General features: G+C 37.4%; 2 protein-coding genes across 2 annotated transcripts; one reads left to right on the forward strand and one right to left on the reverse strand.

Annotated features, from left to right (window-relative positions):
• Nucleotides 1-302: 302 nt before the first annotated feature.
• Nucleotides 303-2180, reverse strand: FAAP24 (FA core complex associated protein 24; the record flags this gene model as incomplete). The annotated part of the gene is made up of 4 exons (XM_079541430.1): nucleotides 303-545; nucleotides 1041-1193; nucleotides 1501-1640; nucleotides 2069-2180. The coding sequence occupies 4 exons, from the start codon at nucleotides 2178-2180 to the stop codon at nucleotides 303-305; spliced, it is 648 nt and encodes a 215-aa protein (XP_079397556.1).
• Nucleotides 2181-2592: 412 nt separating this feature from the next.
• Nucleotides 2593-20906, forward strand: CEP89 (centrosomal protein 89; the record flags this gene model as incomplete). The annotated part of the gene is made up of 19 exons (XM_079541278.1): nucleotides 2593-2631; nucleotides 3489-3595; nucleotides 4809-4964; nucleotides 5525-5732; nucleotides 6899-7001; nucleotides 7729-7757; nucleotides 8209-8263; nucleotides 9293-9511; nucleotides 9848-9990; nucleotides 10349-10399; nucleotides 11494-11577; nucleotides 12453-12556; nucleotides 12965-13080; nucleotides 14141-14321; nucleotides 14983-15150; nucleotides 15807-15948; nucleotides 16759-16848; nucleotides 19410-19579; nucleotides 20675-20906. 19 exons carry the CDS (start codon nucleotides 2593-2595, stop codon nucleotides 20904-20906), a joined length of 2397 nt encoding a protein of 798 aa, XP_079397404.1.
• Between the last annotated feature and the right edge of the window lie 3750 nt (nucleotides 20907-24656).

Genomic DNA, 24656 nt, shown 5'->3' on the forward strand with positions numbered 1-24656 from the left:
GTGTGAATTGATCTCTTACCAGTTACTTAATGTAACGGTTACATAAATCCCAAGGCAGTATGACAGCATTACCTTCATCTGAAACTTCTACACAATAGAGCACAGTTCTAAGGAGGATGGTACAAGCTTATATCCAAACGACCAGAACAGCTATAAAGAGGAGAGCAAGCCAGGTGATTACTCAGCACCCTCTAGTTGTTGCTGAGATTATAGAAATTACCACAGTAAGTTATCGTTGAGAACAAAACTTCAGAATTCACAAGAAACAGATGCAGTTTTTCAAGAACAGCATAATATGCAAGTCAGGAACCCAAAAATGCGTGGATTTGTTGTGCCACTGTTGGTCCAACTACGAGCTCGAGTTCTTTGGCAGATGCATTACAAATCTGATGGATGCTTCCAAACTGCTGCAGTAGAAGCAGAGCTTTCGTTTTCCCAACTCCTGGAATTTGTTGCACTGTCCGAAACACTGACGCCTCAGCCAGCTGTGAGCATTGTTTACGCAGAAAGGGGTTACTGGTGTGATCCTTACTTTGTTCACGGACCTGAAGCAAAACAAAACCATAAGCAACACCGAACGCCCTCTACTGGAGCTCTGTATTTTTGCTTCAGTGCATACCCACAAAGCCTCACCAGGAAACTCAACGGTTTCTTAACTTAAATAATGAATTCAAGCAATTGATGCAATCAAGAAAGAATAAAGTAAATAAGAGAAACAACCTAAGAAATTTCTTCAGCCTGACACAAAGCAAGAAAAAAAATAATCACAAGTTGGTTTTGACGGACAAGTATGGATTTCCTGGTGCTATCCAGTGGCATCTCAGTGCTAGATCACATACAAAAAATACAGTATCAACTTCTTCCATTTTTTTTCCTTTGCTACTGAACTGCACTACCTATTAGCATTTTAGGAACAAATGTTGGGCTCCCTTGAAATCACATATATTTTTTCCACAAAACAAGTCATGATTGAGTGGAAAATAGGTAATTTTCTGCCTGTATTATATATTAAGCGACTCTCCACTAACATTAGAACTTACAAGTTGAGTAATAAGTTGAGACGCTTCTTCTTGATTTGCCACAGGAACCAACGCCATTCCAAGTTGCAGCACAACGAGCTTTTGCACTGCTGGGAAGTACTGCTCACTTATTGGAGTCTTCTCGACAATCACAATTCCACCAAGGCTGCTGGCCTATATTGAAGGGGGTGGGGTGGGAAAAAGACCTCATTAACAAGCTGATGTGACGCAGCACAGAACCAACCTGTCAAATGTGAGTTAGACAGAAGCAAGTCAGAGGAAAAATGAAAGCTGCACAAGCAGCACTGAAGCTAAATAAAGCACTATTACACCGATGTGTAATCTTTCGGTTTTCAGGTGGAAATACCACAGAATTTTAGCTCCACCAGAAAAAAGAAAAAGTCACGATGTGAATGTTTTCAGAAGCACGGAATATGCAAACTGCAATTGGAAACTCTTCCTCTTCTCCTGTGGTACTTACGTTCCTAAACCGCACCAATCTCCGCTTGAATTCATCCCCTGCAACCAAATCTGCTTCAGAAATATATAAAACACAGATTCTGTTGGAAAGATGGAAATCCACGAGTCCCAAGCCATCTTCAAAGACGAGTTTAGTTTTCCCTTAAGGTTAAGAATAAAAAATACAGCAATTTAAAGACACACACAAGCACTTAGCCACGCAGCTCTCCCGATACGCCAATAATTCTGTTGGCTCGGCTACCAAACTCATTTTAGCAGTCGTTCTTCTCTTCAAGTAAAACCTGCTCGAGGAAGCTAAACCGATACCTTTGACAATACCGATTAACAGCTCTTTGAAACTACAGATTCCAGGCGGTCTCTCGACACACTTCGGCCTTACAGAACCCTGCACCCTGCCGTGCCTCGGTGGAGCTGCAGCCAGCTGCTCAGCGGCAGCAACGCAAACACGGCAGAGTTTATCACAGCCACGAACAGCTGTTCGTCTTGCTCAGACGTAGCTACGACCGAATGAAGCACATTCCAGGAAGTTCGGCACCAGCGAGGAACAGAGGGCCGCTGTTCCCTCTCACCTTGCAGCCTGCGGGCCATCTCGGATCCCCTCCACTTCTCGTTCCCAACCACGTGTCCGTAAGGAACAACCACGGATCCCGCCGCGGCAGGGAGGTTTCCTTTGGCCGTCATCGGACCTCCCTCACCTTTTTACTACAGCAGCAGTTACGCTCTTTGAAAAACGCGGAAGGGAATTTATAACTCCACAGACCAGCCGACAGAGCCCGCGGCAGCGGCCCGCTGCGAGGCGCAGAAGCCCCACTTCACTCAGCAGCAGCTGCAAACCGCCCGCCTCGCAGCGCGCGCCTGATTGAAGGCGCCAGGCGCGAAAGAGGAAACGAAGCTCCACCGCCGAGAGCGAATGAGGAGGCGGATGGGGGCGGGGCTTGCCCCTGGTAGGTTGCTATGGCCGCAGTAAGGCGCGCGCCGATTGGTGGAGCGCAAATTCCCAACAAATCCGTCGCGCTGTTGCTGGCGGGTCGGGCTTGCTGGGAGAAGCGTCCGCAGGAAAAGCGGAAGGCGGTGGAGCGCGTTGTCAGCCGCGATGGCGTTCGTCTTCAGGAGAGGTCGCGAAAGGCCCTTCGTGAGTACCGCCTCGGGCAGGCGCCGAGCTCCGCGTAGCAGTTACCGCAGACTGTTCCCTAGGAACTATGGAGTTCTACCCACGGCCCCGCCCCAAACCCCAGCCACGTGTCTGAGGGTGCTGACCGAACGCGCTCGGGGCGGCGCGCAGCGCGCCGGGCACGAGGCAGCAGGCGGTGCGCAGGGTGCTGCCGGTGCGGGGCTCTGCACAGCTCCCTGGAACGCAGCAGTCGTTCCCCGTTTTCCTGTTAATTATCCCGTTGGAGAAGATACAGAAAAATTCTCCATTTAAAAAATCTGCTGTTCAAAACTCGTCAGCATTTTTTTTTCTTCCCTATTCAGGCTGAGCCTTTATGCTGAGCCTTTATGACTCTTGAAGGACAAGTCTTATGAGACTAGTTTAGTGATAACACTTTCTTCATCTCCTATTGCCGTGACCGCAGGTTTCAAACCTCTTGTACAAGACAGGGAATAATAATTGTTACTGCGAAGTAAGGTTCAAATAATTTGAAGTAAATTAACATCTGGTGCCTTTCTTGTCTATGTACGAAAATAAGACTTTAAATGAGTATATTGCAATTCTGATTTTGCAAATAGTGATGTAATGAGTGGAGAAGGTACAGTCACTGGTATACAGTTGTTGTAAAGTACATTTCTAACCTTCATTCATACTATTCATACATGCTCTGAAGTTACATTTAAAACCATTTCAAGTTTTCTGTTCACATTAATTGCATGTGAACGTTCTTCCCTTCCGTATTATTTTGTGAAGTTAGTTTTTGTGCATGTTCGGTTCTGTACTTTATTCATTGTTATCCTTAAATTCATTGCCAACTAATGTTATTTTAAATTGTTTAGAAACACATAGCTCATGGCCTGGTCCCTGCTGCCACCATAGCTCCTAAACCTGCAGTTCCCCGCACCCCTCCCCCTCGTAGCCCAAACCCTTCTCCAGAAAGGCTCAGGTAGGTTTTGAGTTGTTTCTTTTTTTTTGTTTCATCAATTGCAATAGCACACTAGGAATGCATGATGAGCAGAGCTGTTGTTGTAGTGTTTACGTAAGCCTTCTCACAAATGAATGTTTTTAGGCAGAGCTGTTCTCAAGTACGATAAGCAATTAAGACAATTACCTTTCTATATAACTTATAAATCTGAGTCAATCAAAGACAAATGGACTTTTCAAAGCTAGGGCCATTTCTAAATTGGATGCTACAGTGCAGGACTGTAGGTGTGCTAGTACCATGAATGAAGAACTTTCTACTCCTTAGAAAAGCTAAGTTAAACATTACTAACCTGCCATTCTATTGCATTAAAAATCAACAACAACAAAACAGGGACTTAAAAACTTGTATGCAAGACCCCTGCTAATCCGAATTAGCAAGGCAGGCAAGTAGTACAAAGGGAAAATAGGAATTTAGTTTCATTTATAGTACCTTACAGTTTTTCGTCTTTGATTTCTCTGCATTTAATTCACTTCTGGTTGTTTTCTGTGTTCTTGCTTCTGTCCATATTATTCCTGGTCAATTGCAGTTCATTTCTGCTTTTTGATCTCCAGCTGCTGTCATTCCTGTTGCAACCCTCATCATTTGATCTTCATTCCCATTTCTTTTTCATCTTTATCTTACTCCGCTCTGCTCTGCAGCATCCCGCTAGCAAGCACTTCCATCTACTTACACTTGCACTAGTTTGTAACGCTTCAGCATTTATGCACAGCTTCACAGCCATCAGTAATGACATCAACAATTCTGTGTAGTTTTCTCCTGGGAAGTAGGAGACAAAATAGTAAAATATGGAACAGTTTCTCAACCTACCTCCAGGTACTGTTATTAGGACTGAAGTGAATGCTAAGTACTGTACATTTTTGGTGTGAATTTTGGAAATGTAATTCAGTATATTGTTTTTTTTTTCCTGCATTTGAAAAACTTATTAGGTATTTAAACTGTACTCTTAGATTGCACTCATTAGAGTGCATTGTTAGAGCACACCTGGTTTTGTGCGTTACCTTGGAGTTGACTGGTTTAAATCTGGTCCCTTCGCAATGTCAGTGATGTTTTTTAACTTTGAACTTCTGGCTTTTCTTAAATAGTGAAGACATTTTACATTGGAAGAGGATATAAGGTGTGCAGCACAGAGATGACATTAGTACTGTATTGTTTCGTTTCTTCTATTTTCTTCCAGATCTGCTTTAGCAGCAGCTATCCTTGCAACAACACTGACAGGGCGCACGGTTGCTATTCCTCAGCCTCGGCAGCGATCACTTTCTGAAGGTGATTCTGCCCGTGCAGAACAGGAGGGCTTTGAACCATATGCTACAGTCACAGAGCTCAGAATGGGGTAGCGTATGCTTTGTTTTGCTCTCTTAAATTAGAAATGAAATCTTCCAATGAAATAATTTTAACCAAGAGTTACTGAGAACTAATTCAAATCCTTAAACCAGTTTACTTCATAAATTAAGTCCAAAGTCCACAGCTGTTATTCTACTTCTCATATAGTGATGTATACCATCCCTAGAGAGGGAGGTCTGGATTGTACAGCTACTGCACATAAAAACATGTTATTTCTGCCAAATGCTTATCAGTTATACAGTTAATCACCGAAGAATCATCTGGATTATATAAGGTAATTCCTTTGTGCTGAATTATTATTTCAGACTATTTTTGCTGTAGAATTAGCAGCCTTTGATCTCTAGTGTGGTATTTTCTTTAAACTAGAGAAGAAAACAGTTTTGGTCTTGCCTGTTTTAAAGCATGTGCATAACTTAGGCTCCTTGCTTGCAGTTAAAGCTTACATATTTGTTTCTGCTGTTGGACTTGTGTACATTCTCCAACAGATGACTTGACTTTACTGGCATTTAGCAACATTGAAGCAGGCTTTGAACTGTTCTCTACTTACAGGCCTAACTGGAAACTTGATGGCAGTGACAGATCTCCTGTGCAGTCACTGGAAATAACAGGCAGTTACTGTGAGGATGAGGACATGGAAACCTATCTTTCAGATGCTGGCAGAGAGGCAGAGGCAGAGTCCAGCTCTGAGAGTAATGAGAAACATGGAGAAAGCTTTAGCACCAGTGCGATTTATGCAGTTCCCTGTAAAAACAAAAAGGTAGTATTTTTAATCAGTTAATTCCTTTACTGTATTGTAATATATTAGTGTGAATATTAAATATTACTATAGCTTGTCATTCTCTTATTATTTACTTATTTATTCCATTTTTATTTACATCTTCTCACAATCACTCTTAAACATGCTAAGTTTGTTGATCCTCACATATTTCTTATGTAGTTATTAGCACATTTTTCTTAATAGGAAATCACTGATATTATTGCTCTTACTACAGATTTAAAGGAAGTATATGTTTTAATCTGATAAAGTGTCCAATATTTTACTGAGAGTGTGATACTTAAGTACTTTTAGGCGTAATGAAAGCTCAGTAATTGATTCAGATCCTGCTAAGGAGCAGGACCCATTCAGAGAGAACATTCAGAATCAAACAGAAGACATGACCTTGTGTCTTAAAGACCAGTGGATCTTTGTGTGTTTAAAGCACAGAAGCAGCAAGTGCTACAAAAACAGAAGTAACTGAGTAGTACAGAAGAAATACAATGCTATTTTTGTGAAAGGAATTGGAAAACACACTGAAGTGAAGAAACAGTAATTAGGGAGAAGAGAGGAGAGGGAAGAAGGGGTGTGTTGCATACTGGGATGTTGCTACGCAATCAACAAGGGAAAACAGCTAAGACTGCTAAAAATTACTCATTAATTGTTTGAGTACTGTAACATCATAAATGGCAGAGCTTTTTTAAAGAGTAAGTTTAGATATAGAATGGCCTGGATTGGAAGGAGCCCTAAAGCCCACCCAGTTCCAAGTCCTTGCTGTGTCAGGGCTCCCCCCACCAGCTCCGGCTGCCCAGGGCCCCATACAGCCTGGCCTTGAATGCATCCAGGGATGGGGATCCACAAAGACTAGCTTCAGGGAAGGTAAGACTGCACTGGGCAGGGGATCTGAAGCAAAAAAGGCTGACAAAATCGACAGATCGTATGATCCAAGTTGTCCACCTCCTGCTGGTTGTGTTAAGGCTATATTTTATGTGTAGTCATGAAGCCAAACATTATGTTGTTTCATTTATTATCTTAAAATTCTGGGGTATAATTCTAAATGTGACTAAGACATTATTATAGTGAAGGTTTCATACACATATCAAGATGCTCTGTCATGGGCTATTTTAACAGTGTTATGATTTAGACAGGCTTGTCTTATTTATATACAGGAAGAGTTTCAACCATCTCCTACTAATAATGCTAAGAAGAAGGAAACATCTCATGAAAGTCAGTTTCAGGTGTTGGTGGATGAGTCCAACATGCATTCTGAAGGTAAATAAGGTTACTGTAAGGCAAAATGCCTTACCATTTAATATCATGGGAGAAAAATTTTGAATAACCTAAATTTAATACGATAATGATATATTCCCTTAAAAAAAAAAAAAGAAATGTTACGAAGTAGCCACTTCTAGTAGTTACAGAAAAATAAGAATTTGCTTAGAGGGAAGATTGTTCCATATCCACTCTATAATGAAACTCTTAAACATCTATTAACAGTCAGCTTTAAAAACAAAACATCTAAATCGAGCAATAAGCTCTGTCTGGTCTACCACATCTCTGATATGTGTGCCAGAATCAAACCATTCTATTCTCTGAATGCTACTGGAATGTTATGGTACTCAAAGCTTTAATAGAAGAAAAAAACCCAGACGTTCCAGCAACTACCAATGTTAGAAGGGTTAAGTAGGTAAAAAGAAAATATCTTTAGTCAGTCATTTTTCTTGGACTAAGAAAATGACATGTCTGAAAATCAGCTGTACGAACACTTTTCTGAAAACATAATTTTGTTTCTTCCATGATTGTATTTATACAGTGTGAGTGGTAAAGTAAGGTATCACATCAGTATTCTAATAAACCACCAAGGGGATTTTAGAAGGACTTTCTTGTGCTTATTTGCAGTACATAATGTGTACTTAAGTATCCATATGCACGCTTAGAATTTACAGGCTTACCAATATTTCATTCTTAATTAACCCACAGATCTGCTTTTCTTTAACAGAGAACGAACGGCTTGGCTTGAATTCAAAGGTAAGACTTATAAGAAGGTTTATTTGTGACGCATTATGGAAAATATTGTGCTCTGGTGTTATAAAGAGCTGCCACTTTACAACTATCTTTTATGACTATCCTAGAGTCTCTCATACGAACTAAAAAGAGGGAGCAAAATTCAGACTGTTAGGACAAGAAACCTGGTTTATTTTTAAAGCCATTATGGAATTGTTTTGAGAACTGTCCATCTTTGACAATGAAAGAAAATACTATTTCAGGTGTTCAGGAGTGAGCAGTAACAGTAGTAAGTAAAAAGATGGTGAGACATAAATGACAAGCGCAGCAGTGAGTTCAACCTTCAACTTTATTGATACCAAAGAATTGTTTCGAAAGTTCTGTTTCTTAAGTTCTCTAGCACTGATACTGTTCAGTGTATTTCAGATACAATAACTCAGAGCAAACTGTCTCTTTTTTGTTATTTCCATGGTAGGAAGAAAAATCATTAGCTGAAAGTCCTATCCGGGAGAAGCCTCCACCATCCCCAGGTACTTCTGATTTTTCTGTGATGTTACTGCAAATCTTCACTTTAAAGAATGCATGTTTATAAAAATACATTTTCCAGCTTATACTCAGTAAGCCTAATTCATGAAAAAATATATTTCTCCTGCACAGATAAAAAAAAATGCTGTGTTGTGATATGTATTAAAACATTAGCTGTAGGTTTTTTTATGTTGGGTATTTAATTTGTTTTTATTTTCCAATCTAAGTGATGAGCAATGTCATGAAATGAAAGTTATAATGGACTTCTTTAGTCCCCTAAGTTTCATCTATGTTAAAGACTGTCACCATTACTAAGCATCTCACTGCAACTGAACTGGTTGACATGAGGTGTGTGGGCTGTCTGCAGCTGCTGCTGTTAGACTGTGCTGTCTCTTGAACTCTGTCATTAATGGTGAAATTGCAGCTTTTATTTTAATAGGTAAGCTGTTTAGTCCATATGGCAGGAAAGAAAAAAAATGAAGTAGATCCCTTATTGCTAATGCAACGATGTATCTGTATTCCTTCAGAGAATCTAAAGTTTTACTTTTTGAGGACTGCGAAGTAGCTTCTGTGCATAACAGAACACTGAAACTTGTTCAGTGGGAAGAAGAGCAAAGCTTTAATCACATACTTGATTAAAATAAAAGGGGGCACAGGAAGATCAACTAACCTATGCAGACATGGACACTTTGATTCCTGCAGTGCCTATTTCTGTCTCACCACTCTGATTACCCATGCTAAAGAGAGGAAAATCCACATGCATTTTCCTTGTGCCTTACAGAAAGTTGTTTTTGTTCTTTTTTCCCCCAGTGCCTCAGAGAAAAGGGAGCCCCTGCTCTGTATAGCTCTTCCCACACACACACACACCTTCTACATTCTTTCTTACCTTAATCCTCTGGAAGCCATTAGTTGATTTATATATCTTACGTAGTACCGCTCATGCCAATAATAGAAAAAGTGGATTATAATTTGCTGAAATTTGCTGTACTGAAGTCTTAATATAATTCAGATATATTGAACTTTGGCATCTACAGATGTCTCTATTCGTGCAAGGCAAGCACGGGAAAATAAGACTAGAGAAAAGCTCAGAGAACTACAACAAGAAAACTGGTCTTTGAACAAGGCATATCAGGCTGTGGGTCAACAACTCGAGGGAATAAAACAGCAAATGGACGAACAGCAATTAAAAGTGAAGAGATTAGAAGAAGAAAACAGAAAACTTAAAGAAGCTGCAAAGACGACACATAATGAAGGTGGGAGACGTACTACTAGTGATCTTGCTTGATTCCTTTTAACCCATTATTGGGGCAGCAGGTTTTTGTGTTACTAATTTGAGCAAGTAGCTCTGCAGAAGGATTTTTTGTACAGTATTTTTTGTATTAATTTTGTCAAGGAATAACTAGAGGCTCGTGAGAATGTTATTCCATGTTCTTTGTGTTAGTAGTTTTTCACAGGTTTACTCCCTAACACTTTCGGGAGATGTCCTCTTGTAGTTCTGGCTTATTGAGATTTTTTTCCTTAAAATTAACAAATCAATGTTAGCATTTCTTGAAGTTTGATTGAAATGGATAGCGTATTTCTTTTAATAGGAGACACTACAGAATTACTTTCTCTGAGACAACAAGCACAAGAACTTGTAGATGAAAATGATGCTTTGAAATTGACAGTCCATCGTTTGAATGTAGAGTTAAGTCGCTATCAAACTAAATTCAGGCCACTGACCCGAGAAGAGGTAAGAATGTTAGTTGTAACAGCAGTCTGTATGGAAACGTCCAATTGTGCTTTAATTCACCTTTGAGTTTTTGGGGGTAAATCCAGATAAAATAACTTCAGTCTGCACATGGTGTAGGCTTCCTTTCAAAATTGAGAATAAGCTCTTACCTTTAAATCTAACTTTAAAAAGTTAGCTCACATTAGTAAGATGCTGAAATTTCAGTTCTGCTGTGCGTGCATTACATGTGCAACACACATCATTAGAAACATAAGCTTGTTTGGGGGTAATAGTTATGAGTCGTACGCTTTTGCAGTGACTGATGTTGGTGCTTTAAAAAGCAAGAAATAATTTGTTTCTTTTTAAATATCTTTTTTAGCATCTAAAACTAAATAGTTTACCCACTAAAGGACCACCACCCCCATGGCTGGTAAGTAGTATATTTTTGCTTATCTGCTCATTCCTTTTCAAGTAAAGCAGTAGAATTTCTTTACTAGAGTCAAAATACTCAAACTCTCAGGATATTACTTAGTGATGCTGTTGAACTGTTGCATAATGGTAGAATTTGATGAACATTTGCTTCACGAAAACAGATGCAATGCAAAAAATTTGCAATGAATATGTGCATCTCTGGGTGAACTAATGATAAGTTACAAGTTGCATACAGTTACCAAATTTGCACTCATGAAAGCAATGCAAGAACAGCTACTGTGAGAACCATAAATACCATCTTCACTGAGTACTGTCTGTCGTACGCTTTGCTTCAAGGTCTATTGCTTAATTATTAATCTGAATTGTTATTCTTCTCCAGAGATGATTTTAAGTAATACTAGAAATACCGTATTTTAGAGATTCTAATGATAGAAATTATCACAGGTCCACTGGTAGAAAGTGGTATATAATCCATGAAATGTGGAATCCATGAAATCCGTGAAAAGTGGTAAATAATCCATGAAATGCTTTATTTCATTGATAAAGTTAAACCATACCTCCTTAGTCAGAATGACAAAGAACTGGTGTTGGGCAGTGCTCCGTGTGGCTGCCTGAGCAAGGAAGTTGCTCAAGGTGACCTCCAGAGGTCCCTCCCAGCCTCACCAATTCTTTCTGTGATATGCAGCATGTGAAGATGGATTTTCCAAGTTGAAATGACTAGGTTATAAGTAGCTGACTAATTCTTCTTTATGGACAGATTTTTTTTTTTAGTATGCATTCCTATGAGAAAAAAAAAGCTTGGTTTCTAGATTGAATTGCAGAGCACTAAGAACAAAGCACTTTCAGGTCCCTTTGAAAGAAATGGCATTTTGACTTTGTGCAAGTTTATTTAAATTACTTTTCTGTAATTTAAGGAGCTCTTGAACTATTTATTTCACCTTCAATTATACACACAATTAATGGCACCTGAAAGCCCTTAATAGTTTTTAAAACTAGCAATGAAAAACTACTAGGATGAGAAATTAAATCTACTGATGAGATTACAGTTTCTATCTGATTTATGAGATTTTTTTAAACTTTTTTTTTCTTAAGCTGGATATGAAGTATTTGTCTCCTCTTCTGTTGGCATATGAAGACAGAATAAAAGAAAAGGAAGATTTAAATTTTGCACATGAGGCAAGTCATCATTCAAAGAAAAAATACTTCTAAAATAAAGCAAAAAGATCTACTTATGTTTTCCAGGGATTTGTCAAAGCTGTTTTCTGCCTAAAATTAAAAGTGACCTTCTCTTTAGCAGACATAGTAATTTTTGTCTTAAAATGCTTGGTCTGTTCTTTTTTTGTCAGGTTGTTCAGATACAGAATGAGGCACAATATTGCAATGTATGGCAATTGCAGTTTCTCAGTAAACCATAAAAAGTCAGCCAGTAGAAGAATTTATTGCTGCCATTCATAATGGGGATGCCAGTGCCCTGAATTAGCTGGGCTTTGGATTTAGTGGAAGTAGTATTTTTATTTCAAGTTATTTAAGGATCAGGTACTGCCTGTTTTTGCTCTTTATAAATGTACTTTATCACCAAGCCTTTAAATTAAAGAAATTGTTTCTTGAGAATCTTTTTTCAAACAGTGATCAATAGGCAAAGAAAGATTACCAAGGCACTCCTCTTTTCTCATTTAAACCATATATAACCAAATCCAAGGAACTACATGAGCTTCAGAGCAGAACTGTTATTCAGCATAATTTATTTCCTTCAAAAACTGAAGCCAGAGAATGAGCCATATTTCATACTGAAACGTATACTGTTATCTGGTAGATTGCAGAATTCATGTTCTTGAATCTATGTTTCAATTTTAATTTGCTTAATTCAAATTACAACAGACAAAAAAAATCTCAATTCAGATATGTACATGAGTTCAAGATGAGTGACTAGTCAGATAACATTGTTAACGTGGGAATTATGAAGGCACCCAGACATACATCTTCTGTTGATGTAAAAATCAAACCAAAATATTTACCTCTAATATTTTAATTTGAAATCCTTTATCTTCCAGGAGGATATGAAGAATTTTAAAGTACAAGTCGAAGAGCTGGTGAGGGAAAATGAAGACCTGCATGAGCAATTAAATACGAATAACTTAATTACCACTACAGAATGGCAAGTTATTATGAGAAATACATGAAAAATAACTAATTGTTTTGCTTGATCCATGCAAACAAGATTACAGATTTTAAGACTGGCAGTGGACTAGATCAGATGATATACAGAGGTCTCTTCCAGCCTAAACCACTCTGACTATAATTTACACATACCTATCTTTCCTTTCTTCTACTGTGAATTTTTTATTTAGTTTGTAAAAAAATTTCTTCAAATAATTTACATTTTCAAAGATATTTTGTGTCTTTGGTGAGCTTACCTTACATCTTGAGATTGCTTTTGATGAAGGCTTTTCATTTGTTTTTGAAGGGCATTCAAATACAGTTTTAAGTTTACACTGTTGGAAGTCGGTTGTTTTCTCCTTTGGACATAAACTTGAGTCATTTTATAAACTGCTTGTTATTGCAGGCACCAGCTACAAACTCAGGCCAGACTGGTCTTGGAAGAAAACAGGTTGTTGATGGAGCAACTTGAAATTCAACAAGCTAAAGCAAAAGATAGTCACAGACAACATGTTCAAGAAGGTATGTGCTTGAGCTTCTAGTCACAGCAACTGCAGTTTGTGATTTTTTTTTTTTCCTCAGCTTGCTAAGATGCTTGTAGAACACTGCTACGAAGGCAGACTCTGGCTGTCAGCTGACAGGAAAAAGGAATGCCACTATCGCTTACTGATTGCTATACAGGACAATCTGTTTTGACTTCCTTCGTCTGGAAGAGTGACCAGAACTGAAAAAAAAAATAATGAAATCAGTAAAGTGCATTTCAAGAGCACTTAAAACTTCACAGGCTTTCATGTTCAATTTAGAATCTGTGGGCTTTATCGATTCATTTTTCTACTTCCTAAACCAATCTTTATTACTGATATAATAGTTGATTATATCACAGGTAGCAGCATGTGATTTTACTTTCATAGTTTGATATGGCTTAGATTTATATGTACATGTCAAGTAGTAATCAGTTTGGTTACTAATTGTTTTGTAATCAGTTTGGTTACTTATTGTTTTATCAGAGGCTTGTATTTAGTTGAATAATTATGCTCTATATCAACCAATTCCTCTTGATAATTTTTGATAATAGAATTCTGAATGAGTATTGAGAAAAAAAGTCTGGCATGTTACAGTTTAAAATCCTAGTACTGAGAGCAACATTTCTTAGTAATGATTAATAAAAGCAAGACTGAAGGTACGAATTCTGTGAATCTTAATTCACAGGTTAGGATGTCCTGAAGAACATGTAATTCAGTTGTTAGTATAAAGTTGATGATGAAAATCATTTTATGAAATGAATCTATATAGCCAATTTTCAATTCTGAAATTCTCTGTTTATCTGACACGTAGTTCCAGAAATAGTTTCCTTTCTGCTTTCAAAGTTTGACTTTCCTCCTATTTATAGTTACCTACCTCACTGTGGAAAAATTTGGCACATCTAGACAAATTAGGACAGAAACAAACCAAACTGTTAAAACATAAAAATCCACTGTTAGATAATGCTATAAAGAACAATGAATGAACATATTATTGGTTTGAGTTCTAAGTGATTGAATTAATTCTGCTGTACCCAGTTGTGCTTTTTTCCTTCCAAAAGCTTCAAAATTGACCAAACAGATAATAATTTTAGAAGAGAAGAAACAGAGTCAAGAAGAACAGATCAGAGACTACCAGAAGCAGTTGAAAGCTCTACATACTACTTGTGAAGAGCTCAAAGCCAAACTGGATAGCAGAATAGCAGCAGAGGAGCACTTTGCTTTGGTGAATGACTTAAAAAGGTGAGTTTGCATTTGGTGCAAAAGAAAAAATTATACAGAACATTCACGTGAGCACATCCTCATATGCATGCATCGTTCTGTAGGTAGAAATGTGCTGGTAATTCTCTGTATTTTGGTAGTTATCTCTACACGTGAAGAAGGGTCAGTATTTTCAAAATACTGTCTTGATTTTTAAAGACGATTAAAATTATAAAAGTGAATCTCAACCCTGAAGGTATGAAAGTGATAAAACAAAATGTCTGTCACACGTATTTTGGGAAGTAATGCTTTTCTAAAGACATTCTGTAAATTTGTTTTCTTTCACCTGAGGATAGTAATTTCATTGTTTCTTGGTATGATCCCTTCCCTAGAAGTTCTGCCTAACAGTTTCTTCGAAAAAAATATGCAGGAAATGCATTTTGGACTATATGTTTTATAAGTTATAGAATTATTTCAAATGCAGCCAGGATGAATTTTCATTTTTATTAATTTTTGGTTGTGTTATGCTTCATTCACAAACTGGTATGTCATCAGATTGTAAAACCATTCTTTAGCACCACTGAACACCAAATATTACTAATGTACCTTTTCCATACCTTCAGCACGATACTCTTACCATAATTTGACTTTATACTGAAGTAGGTGTACACAAGAATCCTGTTCTGCGTGGTTGTTTTTGCAGCCATTTACAGCAGGAGCAGGAGAAAAAGCGCTCTGAGGTGGAAGATCTCATGGGAAAGATTGCATCACTGCAAGCTCAAAACAAGAAACTACTTTTACAGAAAAATAACTTCCTGGCTGACAAGACAACCCTGGAAGCTGAGATGGAAATGACACAGAAAACAAACAGGTTTTTCTTTTTTTCATTTTGTATTACGTTCTCATTTTCTCACTACTTAAATTTCTAAAAATACCACAGCAGTAGTACCTGTAAAAACGTCGTCTCACATCCCAGTGTCTTTTTTCTGATTACAGAACAACTATATCTCTAAAAAAAAAAAACCCAAACACTTCACCACACTTATTTGGCTTGGTTGTTAAATAACTTTTCTAAACTTTTTACATTTGCACATGCATTTGTCTTTACATGCAAATCAAGAATGAATCTTCAGTGATGGTAGTTAGCTGTAGTGATTAATCACACGTGCATATCCTGAAAAGCAGGATATTCCAGTAACTGTAGACTTTCACATATACCTGAGTGGTTCAGAGGGAGAACAGGCTTTTAAAAAGTAGCAATAATATTATTGTTTTTTTGTGAGCTTGTAGCCATTGCAGAAATTGTTCTTGTGAATAATTGTTACAGTTGCTATTCACAGGCATATTATAAAAACAAAGTTATGGGCAGTGATACTTTCAGCACTCAAAACATTTCAAGACAGCACATCTTTAGTAGCGCATCTGATTGGTTTTGAGACTTGTGCAAGTTGACCTGCACTTAACATGCAAGTTCTCTTAATGCCATTATTAATTCCCAATCTTTAGATTCTCCTGTTAATTTTGTAGGCGATTAAAGAAGAAAATAGGTCTTTTGAAACAGCAGTTGGAGGAAGCAATTGAAAAAGAAGTTGCAGCCCATCACTATCTGACAAACCTTATCGGTTTGGTGGAAAAGATAGCGCAGGAACGCGATCATCTTATTTTTTTGGTAATTACCTTTCATTAATTTGACTTGATTGATGTTGCAGTTACCATCTTACTAGCACAATTCTTAATATTAATTTCAGTTACTGAAAATAGTTAATTTCAGTTGATTGATTTAGCTACATAAATGGATATAGGAAATAGGATAGAAACAGAATTTTATAGAAGGGTGGCTAGAACTAGAAGCCTGGTTTCTTGCGGTAGCGTAATTAAGCCTTAATTCACAGCAGTATTAGGGTCTGTAATAGTGCCTGTTATTCAATCTCATTTAACATACTGGCTTCAAATGCCAAAATGGCATATACTGAAGAACAGCATGAAACCATAAGTACTTTGTAAGCATTTCTGATTCGGATGGTAAGCTGTGGTTATTAGTGATACGTATGGACCTTCTACTTTGGATGCAAATACACATCAATGCTTCTTTTCAGTGAACAGTTATTTTGACAAACTTGTGGAGAGTTCTGGAACAACTTCTATTTAGTCTATTTGCTTGGCTTTGTCTATTAGCTGGCATTTTATTACAGATGCATTGTTTTATTTACAGTATCTCAGGGATGACCCACACTGAGTGAAAAAACACCTGCCTAACATTTAACCTAAATCTTCTTTAAGGTTAAAGCTATTCCTCCTTGTCCTGTTACTATTAGACTGTGTAAGAAGTTGGTCACCCTCTTGTTGTTAAGCTTCTTTTGTGTACTGATTCTTAGTTCTTAACACTCAAAACAGAACAGCTTTGTCTTCCTCAACTTATATATTTTGTTTGCTTTAAATAATGATTATATTTCATTATATCTACACAATATGTTTGCAGGCCAAATGCTTGGAAAATGAGAACCATGGAGTTCTAAACAAAATAGTAGAAGGCAGTCTACGCTTAGGAAGGTTGGAAGAAAAAGTGAAGGTAAACAATTTCTAACCTGAACATTCTGTACAACTATTTTTATGATAAGTCAAGTCAGTAGCAACTCTGTGCCAGTGCTGTTATGAAAGATGCTGATTTTGAGTTTTTAAAAAATGAAATCACAGTCATCATTCATCACAACTAAGTTCTTACATTGTACTTGAATACTGCATGCGTCAGCTAGGTCACTGAATGAACACCATTAACAAATCTGACTATGGAGCAGAACATTTATGCTATCTCCTTTTCCCTTTGTAATCAGAAAAGATGCAGCTCAAGGGTACAGGTTTTGCATTTTTTTTTTCTAAATAATCATATGCACCATGAACTATCCTGCAGCGACACCTGTTTGTTTTTTTTAACAGTATGTAATTGATAAAAATGGTTTTATTCAACAGTTGTTGTAAATAAACGCCAAATATTTATTCTATTCACAGTTACTGAGATGGTGGTCTAAAACTGTTTGTTGCTCCAGGAAGAGAAGTAACAGAAGATCTGTACTATAATATAAATGGCTCCCACATGACTCAGTATGCAAAGCATAACAGAATTAGACTGCCAAGAATGTACCTTCTCAGAACTTCTTTATAGGAGTGTAGGTTATGTCCCCTTCAGTACCAGCTGCTACATCCAACATCAGTGCTCATCTTCACTGCTTGTTATATACCTATGATGCTGTGATCTCAGGCAGCCTACTCTTTAAACCCTAGAGAAAATATCACCACTTCCAGATGTGTTATCCCCCTCTTCCTGCAAATTGTTATCTCCATACACTACTGCCTGCTTTATTTGAGAGAAAATTAATGAGACAGTTCTGGATAATTCAGGAGCTTGCTCTGAAGGTTCTGTTGAGTGCCTGCAGTTTCACATATCAGCATTCCCAGCATCACACCAACTTGGTCTGGCTCCCTCAAAATGAGCATGGGTCCAGCTTGGGCCTCTTTAGCCATCCTGCTGAAGTTCTGCTGAGGCAGCTTATACATTTCAAATCAATTTAGCTATAAGCAATTCTAGAACAGTGTATCCTTCACACCTAGCATTGTATTTTAATCGTTACACCAAAAAGTAGTGTATTCTTGCCTTTTGCACATATGGCACAAATGCAATTGGCAAATAATAAACAGGCAAGTAAAGCTGACAAATGCAGCCCATGTGTTACCTATCAGACACAGCTTTGAAGCATGTCAAGCAAAATAAATCTGAAAGAACAGATTTACCTTTATCCTCACATTCTATTTAACGTGCAGTCATATCATCCTGTATTTTGTAGATTTCCCTTCGGGAATCTCAAGTTAAATATTCTTCTCCACATAAGGTGTACTTAGACTTTTTTGCTCTGATTCAGATGAAGATGAAATCTTAGTGGCTAAAGCCTACGATAAAAGTTCATATTAAGACGACATAAATAGGAATATTTTCAAGGCTTCACAAAATATTTTGCAGTTTTACTGAAGGAGGTGTTTCTACCCCAAAAATCTGGTCTTAGAGAATGTCAAACTTTACATTCTGTAGATATACTACCACTTTAAAGCACTGTGTTGCAACCACAAGAAAAAAAAGCTGATATTGGAAAACATTTCTTTTTATCATATGAAAAGTACCATAGAAATATGTAACAATACAGGGCATGCCGTATTTTTCAGTTCCTCACATAGGTATGCAACCAATTGGAAAAGTTATTTCAAAAAGCAAAATCACTTCACGGAAAAAGTATTTGTCGTTATTTTGAGATTACAGCCATATATTTGGTTATTACTGCTAATGTGCATAAAATGATTCGTGCCCTCAACAAACCGAACAAACTATTATGCGAAACAGCAATATTATTTTAAATCACTAAGGCACTCTGTCCTACCTCCTGGTGTTACAATTAGAGAACAAAACACGCACTTTTTCATAGAACGCACTGATAAACATAATTGCTGGACAAGTGGTAAGAACCATCTAGCTTTCAGTGGCCTGATCTAGTGGCGGGGGGGTAGGGGGGGTGTGTAACTAAAAGATCTTTAAGGTTCCTTCCAACCCAAACCATTCTACAATTTTGAGTTCTGTGAAGTATAGCTCTGCACAAACGTGTTTTTTTGCATCTGATTCTTTTCACTCAGAATCATAGAATCACAAGGTTGGAAAGGACCTACAAGATCACCTAGTCTAACTGCCCTCCCCCTACCACTGCTACCACAAGCCACTAGACCATAGCTTGTAGCTCCTCATCCAAACGTCTCTTGAACACTGCCACAGACAGCAACTCCACCACCTCCCTAGGCAGCCATTCCAGTGCCTGACCACTCTCGGAGAGAAAAAGCTTTTCCATACTGTATGGTATTCAGAGAACACACTGGTTTTATATGCATAACAAAGTGCAAACGTAATGCCATAACAAATAGGTTAAAAAAAAAAAAACAACAAAAAATGTAATGCAACATACCTGATGGAATTTTAAAGAAAAGCGTCACTGCTGAAAATATTAAACTGCAAATGAATCTCTCACAACTTCCTTTTGGTGGTAGTAAATTGCACTTATTTCTCCTATCATAACATTTTTCCTATTAACTCAACAGCTGTATAAAAAGAGAGCAGCTGGGAAGCTTGGAGATATCAGTCTCAAATTGACTGAGCAGGAGAAAGATTTTGCTGGGAAGACTGCTCAGTACCAGCAAGAAATGAAGCACCTCCAGCGTCTGCTGCAAGACAAACAGGAAACCCTTGATGAAGTGCTGCAGCAAAAGAAGTAAGTCAGAGGCAGAAACAATCCAAATAGATCTGAAATAGATATGAAAAATAGCAATCTGAGTCTTGTTTCTGATGAGTTAGGGGTCTACAGATCATCAAATGTGTTAATTATTTAACAGCATCTTCTACTAAAGGCTGAACATTTACCCATCCCCCCTCCACAACAGCTTTCACGCTGGCATAAAAATCAATCTAATGAGTACACACGTCAGGTTTCTTTTTGAATGTACCTCACTGTTTTGTTAACAAGTGACAGATCTGCCACGTGCGGAATGAAAAGAAAAATAACTATCAACAGCAGGCAAGCTTCACTATAAAATACTTCACTTTTTTCTTTAAACAAAAAATGCAGAAACAAAAACCTACCATTGTGCAACTGCAGTTGTGTTGTAACTGTTGCTTCTTAGATGCTTACCTGAAAAAACAACTTAACTGTCAAAAGCTGTGTATTACGCCCTGCTGAAGTCTTACTTATGACTGTAGTACACTGTGTGCAAAGTCAGGAGCATCCACAATATGTTTCTTTGACAATGACATGCTTTGACAGCTTATTCCAAAGTGAAATCAGCAAGCACTTTCAGATTCCGCATCTGTTGGATTTGTTCAGAAGTTAATCTTCTAAGAAAAGTTCAGACACACCACTCCCTCTCTAAATGTATCTGTTTCCATACACCACCACCACACAAAACCAGAAGTTGACACCATTGCTGTTTGGCCTCCACAAAGAGGTATTAGCTGAGCACAAAACCTGAACTGACCTGTTGCTTGATCAGACTTGTTTAGCTGGTAGACAAGATACAGAAATCATATCTGGCAGAATAGGGGGTGCATGCATTACAGAAACATACCCGCTGAGGAAGCAGGACTGCAGTCACAACAGCCTGATTCAAAGGCATGTTGTTCTATGTGTTGAATTAACTTCAGTCCTCTCTGATGTTAGCTACTAGGATTTTAAAAGCAAAATAAGACTTAATTTCAAATCAGAACATTTCAAACATCTAAATTTATGCACTGTATAATTTGCTTATGTGCATACCATTATTGCATACGGCTGAGAAGTGGTTTTAAGATTTATATTTATTTTTCTTCCTAGAAAAGTAGAAGGTGAACTTGAAGTCATTTGGGAATCCACATCCAAAGAAAACAGGAGAATGAGAGAACTCTTACATAAATCTTTGGGAAATAACAATATGTGGAATACTGTTACAGGTAATGAGTCGTACTTGGATGAAATCTCTCAGAAGGATCTTCTTTATGGACATGATTTTAGCTATTGCGATGTGAAACAATCACCTACTAAAAATGAAAATCAACAACAATCCTAGCAATAAGAATAAAGATAGCTTATGGATTTTTATCATCAATGATAGGACTGTTACAGAAAGAACTCTGTGCCTGAATTTGACAACACTGAACAATAGAACAGTTACCATCTTCAAAATTAATTTATTTTTCAGAGTCATTAATATGACAACAGCATATTTTCTAGCTATAGTAATTATGAATATAAATCTATACTTTTATTTTTTGAAGAAAAAGCTGTTCCTTACTCAGGCAAAATGTGGTGCAATTCCAAATTAAAACAAAACAACTATCCAGTTAAAGAGAAAAAAACAAAGCCGCTGATAGGCCTGGAGTTGTAACACAGGCAAAGCACGTTCCTGGCTTTAGATTAACTGAACAGCAAAAAAGAAAGCCTCTGTGTGGTAAATAACGTCCCTTATCATACATCTTTATTAAAAGGCCTTTTGAAGGCAATTCCTTCAATATCACCAAATAAACTATAGATGAAATAAAACCAAAACTGAAGAAAAAAACCAAACAATTTTGATGCCTGTTCTCTGATCTTAAACATCCTGATTTGCAAGGATGTTCTTATATTGGATTGCCTGCCAAAGATCTTGTTCTTTCAAGCACAGAAATATTTAACTGCAGAACAGGTAAGGACACAAACAGGTTTATGGTGTGTGAACGCACAGCTGTCCACAAAGCAGAATTGCAGGAATCTAGCCATCAGCACATTTCCTCCCAGCTGTACCAAGGTTGATGAAATGCTGACAGAAGATGCAGTCCTCCTCCTGACTGAGCGGTCTGAATCCCACTTTGGATTCAGCTGCTTTGCAGGAAGTCACATTGACTTCTTCCACAGCATTTTCTGTAGCAGTGCCAGTCCTTAAATTAGAATGATGTGTATTCATCTTCATTTTCCTAAGAATTGCTTTTTCACAGTACTACACATCAATACAGAAGTATTTCAGTATTAAGTCTCTTTATACATTACTTCAATTTAGGAATTCATACATATTTTTTGGGATCAGCTTTTTGTTTGTTGCTTCCTATCCATAATAAAAACCCAAATGGAACCAGAAAATTTAACTGCACTGAAGTCTGTAACTGTAGAGGCTGTATAAAGCTAGAAATGTTTAATCATTACATTGACTTTGATAAAGGTAACAAAAAACATAGAAAAAGTTAAATACTAGGAATACATACTGTTACTGTAAGGGACCAGAAAATTTCCTGCTTTCTTGAGACATTTTCTTTCATAGTAAAGTAAAACCATGAGGAATCTGTACTGAGAATTTACCACTATTAAAAAAAAAAAAAGTTTTTAAAAGTTAGAAGATTTTTAATTTGTAAAACACGCTCCCCATGCACACACAGCACCAAGGTCAACTGCTTGTAAACATCACCCAAGGTGGATGAACTCAGAATGCGGACACCAAATGCTGTTAAGAAACTTGAAGCACTTTTACAACTTCTAATTACAAATCAAATGAAATGTAGTTACATGGTATTTGAAAATTGGTGTCATAAAAGTGAAAGGTTAATTAGTGATAAAAGTTCGTGCACATTGGATTTTCAAAGCTTTCCAAATACAGTCCCTCTCATTACTGCTTAATCCATTTATCATGCAGTACAGTAGTGTCACTAGGGCGTTATCTGCTATCAGCTGAGGTAGCACCTAGGCAGGTTTATAACCAGCTGATCTGGCAAAAGTTTTGGTAATACTTAAGAATGGTGATTGAAGTTGCCCAAAATAAGCTTCATTCTTTTAGTTACCAAGAATATGTACAGTTTTTCTTAATATACTTGCATATATGCATATACTTGTGTGTTCAATAAAACTGCTTTTTTTCCCTACCTCTGGAAAATACAGGTCCTTCAGTCTGTCTTTAGGTTAATGTATCTATAAACATAGTTGCTAAGTTACATTTTATTGCAACTTGGATTAGGTACATGAACCCATCTAGAACAAGAAAAAAAATGCAACATAAAAAGCACAGACACTGAATAATAAGTAGAACAGACTGAACTTTACTATTCCAGTACAAGGTCTTTTTATTTCACATGCTTTCAGTATGTGGAACATACTTTTTTTCATACACTGTCACAGAATACAGGCATTTAGCCAGCAGAAGCCTTGATTCAACCCTGGTCACTAAAAGAAGTAACAGAATACTTTGGTTCCATTTGAAATCAGAAAGATGGGTTAGGTAACATTTAGGTTACTATGTGGAGAATTGAAAGCTTTTGTTTCTTTACAAATACATGCTATCATAGAAACACAAGATCCATCCTTCTGAAGCTGTTAGAAAACATTCCTCTTCATTTTTCATTAATTCCCATAACAATGGACTTTAACAACATTTTTACACCACAATAACCATGGAGTTAGGCACTACTGCTGAGAAGCATACACTGCAACATAACTGACATGACATTCTAGTCAAGTGAGTGATAAAATACAGTGTTTCTGAAACTTAATTTAGGAAAGGAGCATAAAACCAACCAATTATAAATAAAGCACTGGCAGGCAGATGAGTTAAGAGAGAAATGTATCTCACAGTGGTGTGGAATAATAGTAGAAGAATGCAGGATCAGCAGTTCTGAGAAATAGCAACCAGGAACTTCACATGATGACTGTACAACTTCATATTACACTCTATTTCAACTGTCAGATGTGACTAGCTTCCTTACTGCTTTCATTTTACAACCGTATTAAACATGCAATTAAAAAACACTGTGTAGCAGAAACCAGTATTAGCATTTGAAAGATACGACAAAGAAGTTTATCTTGCAAAAGGAATATTCCTCTTGGCCAAAAGCTAGTAGTCTAGTTGTCTCCATCTCTCACTTCTGAAGCAATACTGCGATTGTCATTGCTGTGGCACCACCATAGCATCAGTTGTGGCAGTTAGAAAAGTTGCTTACACAGTCCATCACTGCCAGGAATGGGTACCTGGCCTTATTAACTTGTAAATGATCGTATGGAGTCCACTCTTCCAAAGCACGCACACATTCTTTAACACTGTTTTCCTTACCTAATTAATTTATTTGAAACTGTATGGAAATCAGGTCTTCGCAACCCCTGGGCACTGGGAAGAGGTACTGCCAGAATGTTCTCTCACAAAGATGATAGTTAAAGCTGTGTCAGACTTGGAATCCTGATAACTGCTACCTCATGCTTGAAGTGACTGTGACTCTTCTTTTTCTGTTGTAGTAGTCAACAGGAAGATAGGAAAGAGAGAAAGAGATACTATGCAAGTCAGAAGCAAACAGGACAAGACAGAATAAGACTTGAACAAGGATCAATAAAAAGTAACTGACTGTTGTTCTTCTATTTAAAGTAGTATCAACATTATATTAAGAAGAATATTTGTGGTCTGAACACTGAAGGTGAAAAGAAGGGTACCACTTTCAAAATAAGCACGGATCTGTTCTTTTCATCTTCAATGTTAAGCTGTATCAGTAGAATAGGAGGTCCACGTTCACCTTACTTCAGCAGAGTAAGTGGTTAAACAAACAAACAAAGAACACTTTAATGAAAATAAATTATGCAAAAGAATAAAACCTGAACAGTTTAGCAACCTGTAATTCTCTACACATTACAAATTTAAAGATATTACCTCTCACTGTATTAGACATGATTACAGGACCCTCCCAATTAGCTACCAGAATCTGCTTATCTCACCTTTTCTCCTCTGAGTGAAAAAGATAGTTCCTCCCCACTGTAATTTTTTTGAACTTCCTAATATTATCCAGTAGTTTAGAGTGACCAGTTTAATTGTTTC

This window comes from Tetrao urogallus (genome assembly GCF_951394365.1).
Source record: "Tetrao urogallus genome assembly, chromosome: 12".
Taxonomy (NCBI): Eukaryota; Metazoa; Chordata; class Aves; order Galliformes; family Phasianidae; genus Tetrao; species Tetrao urogallus.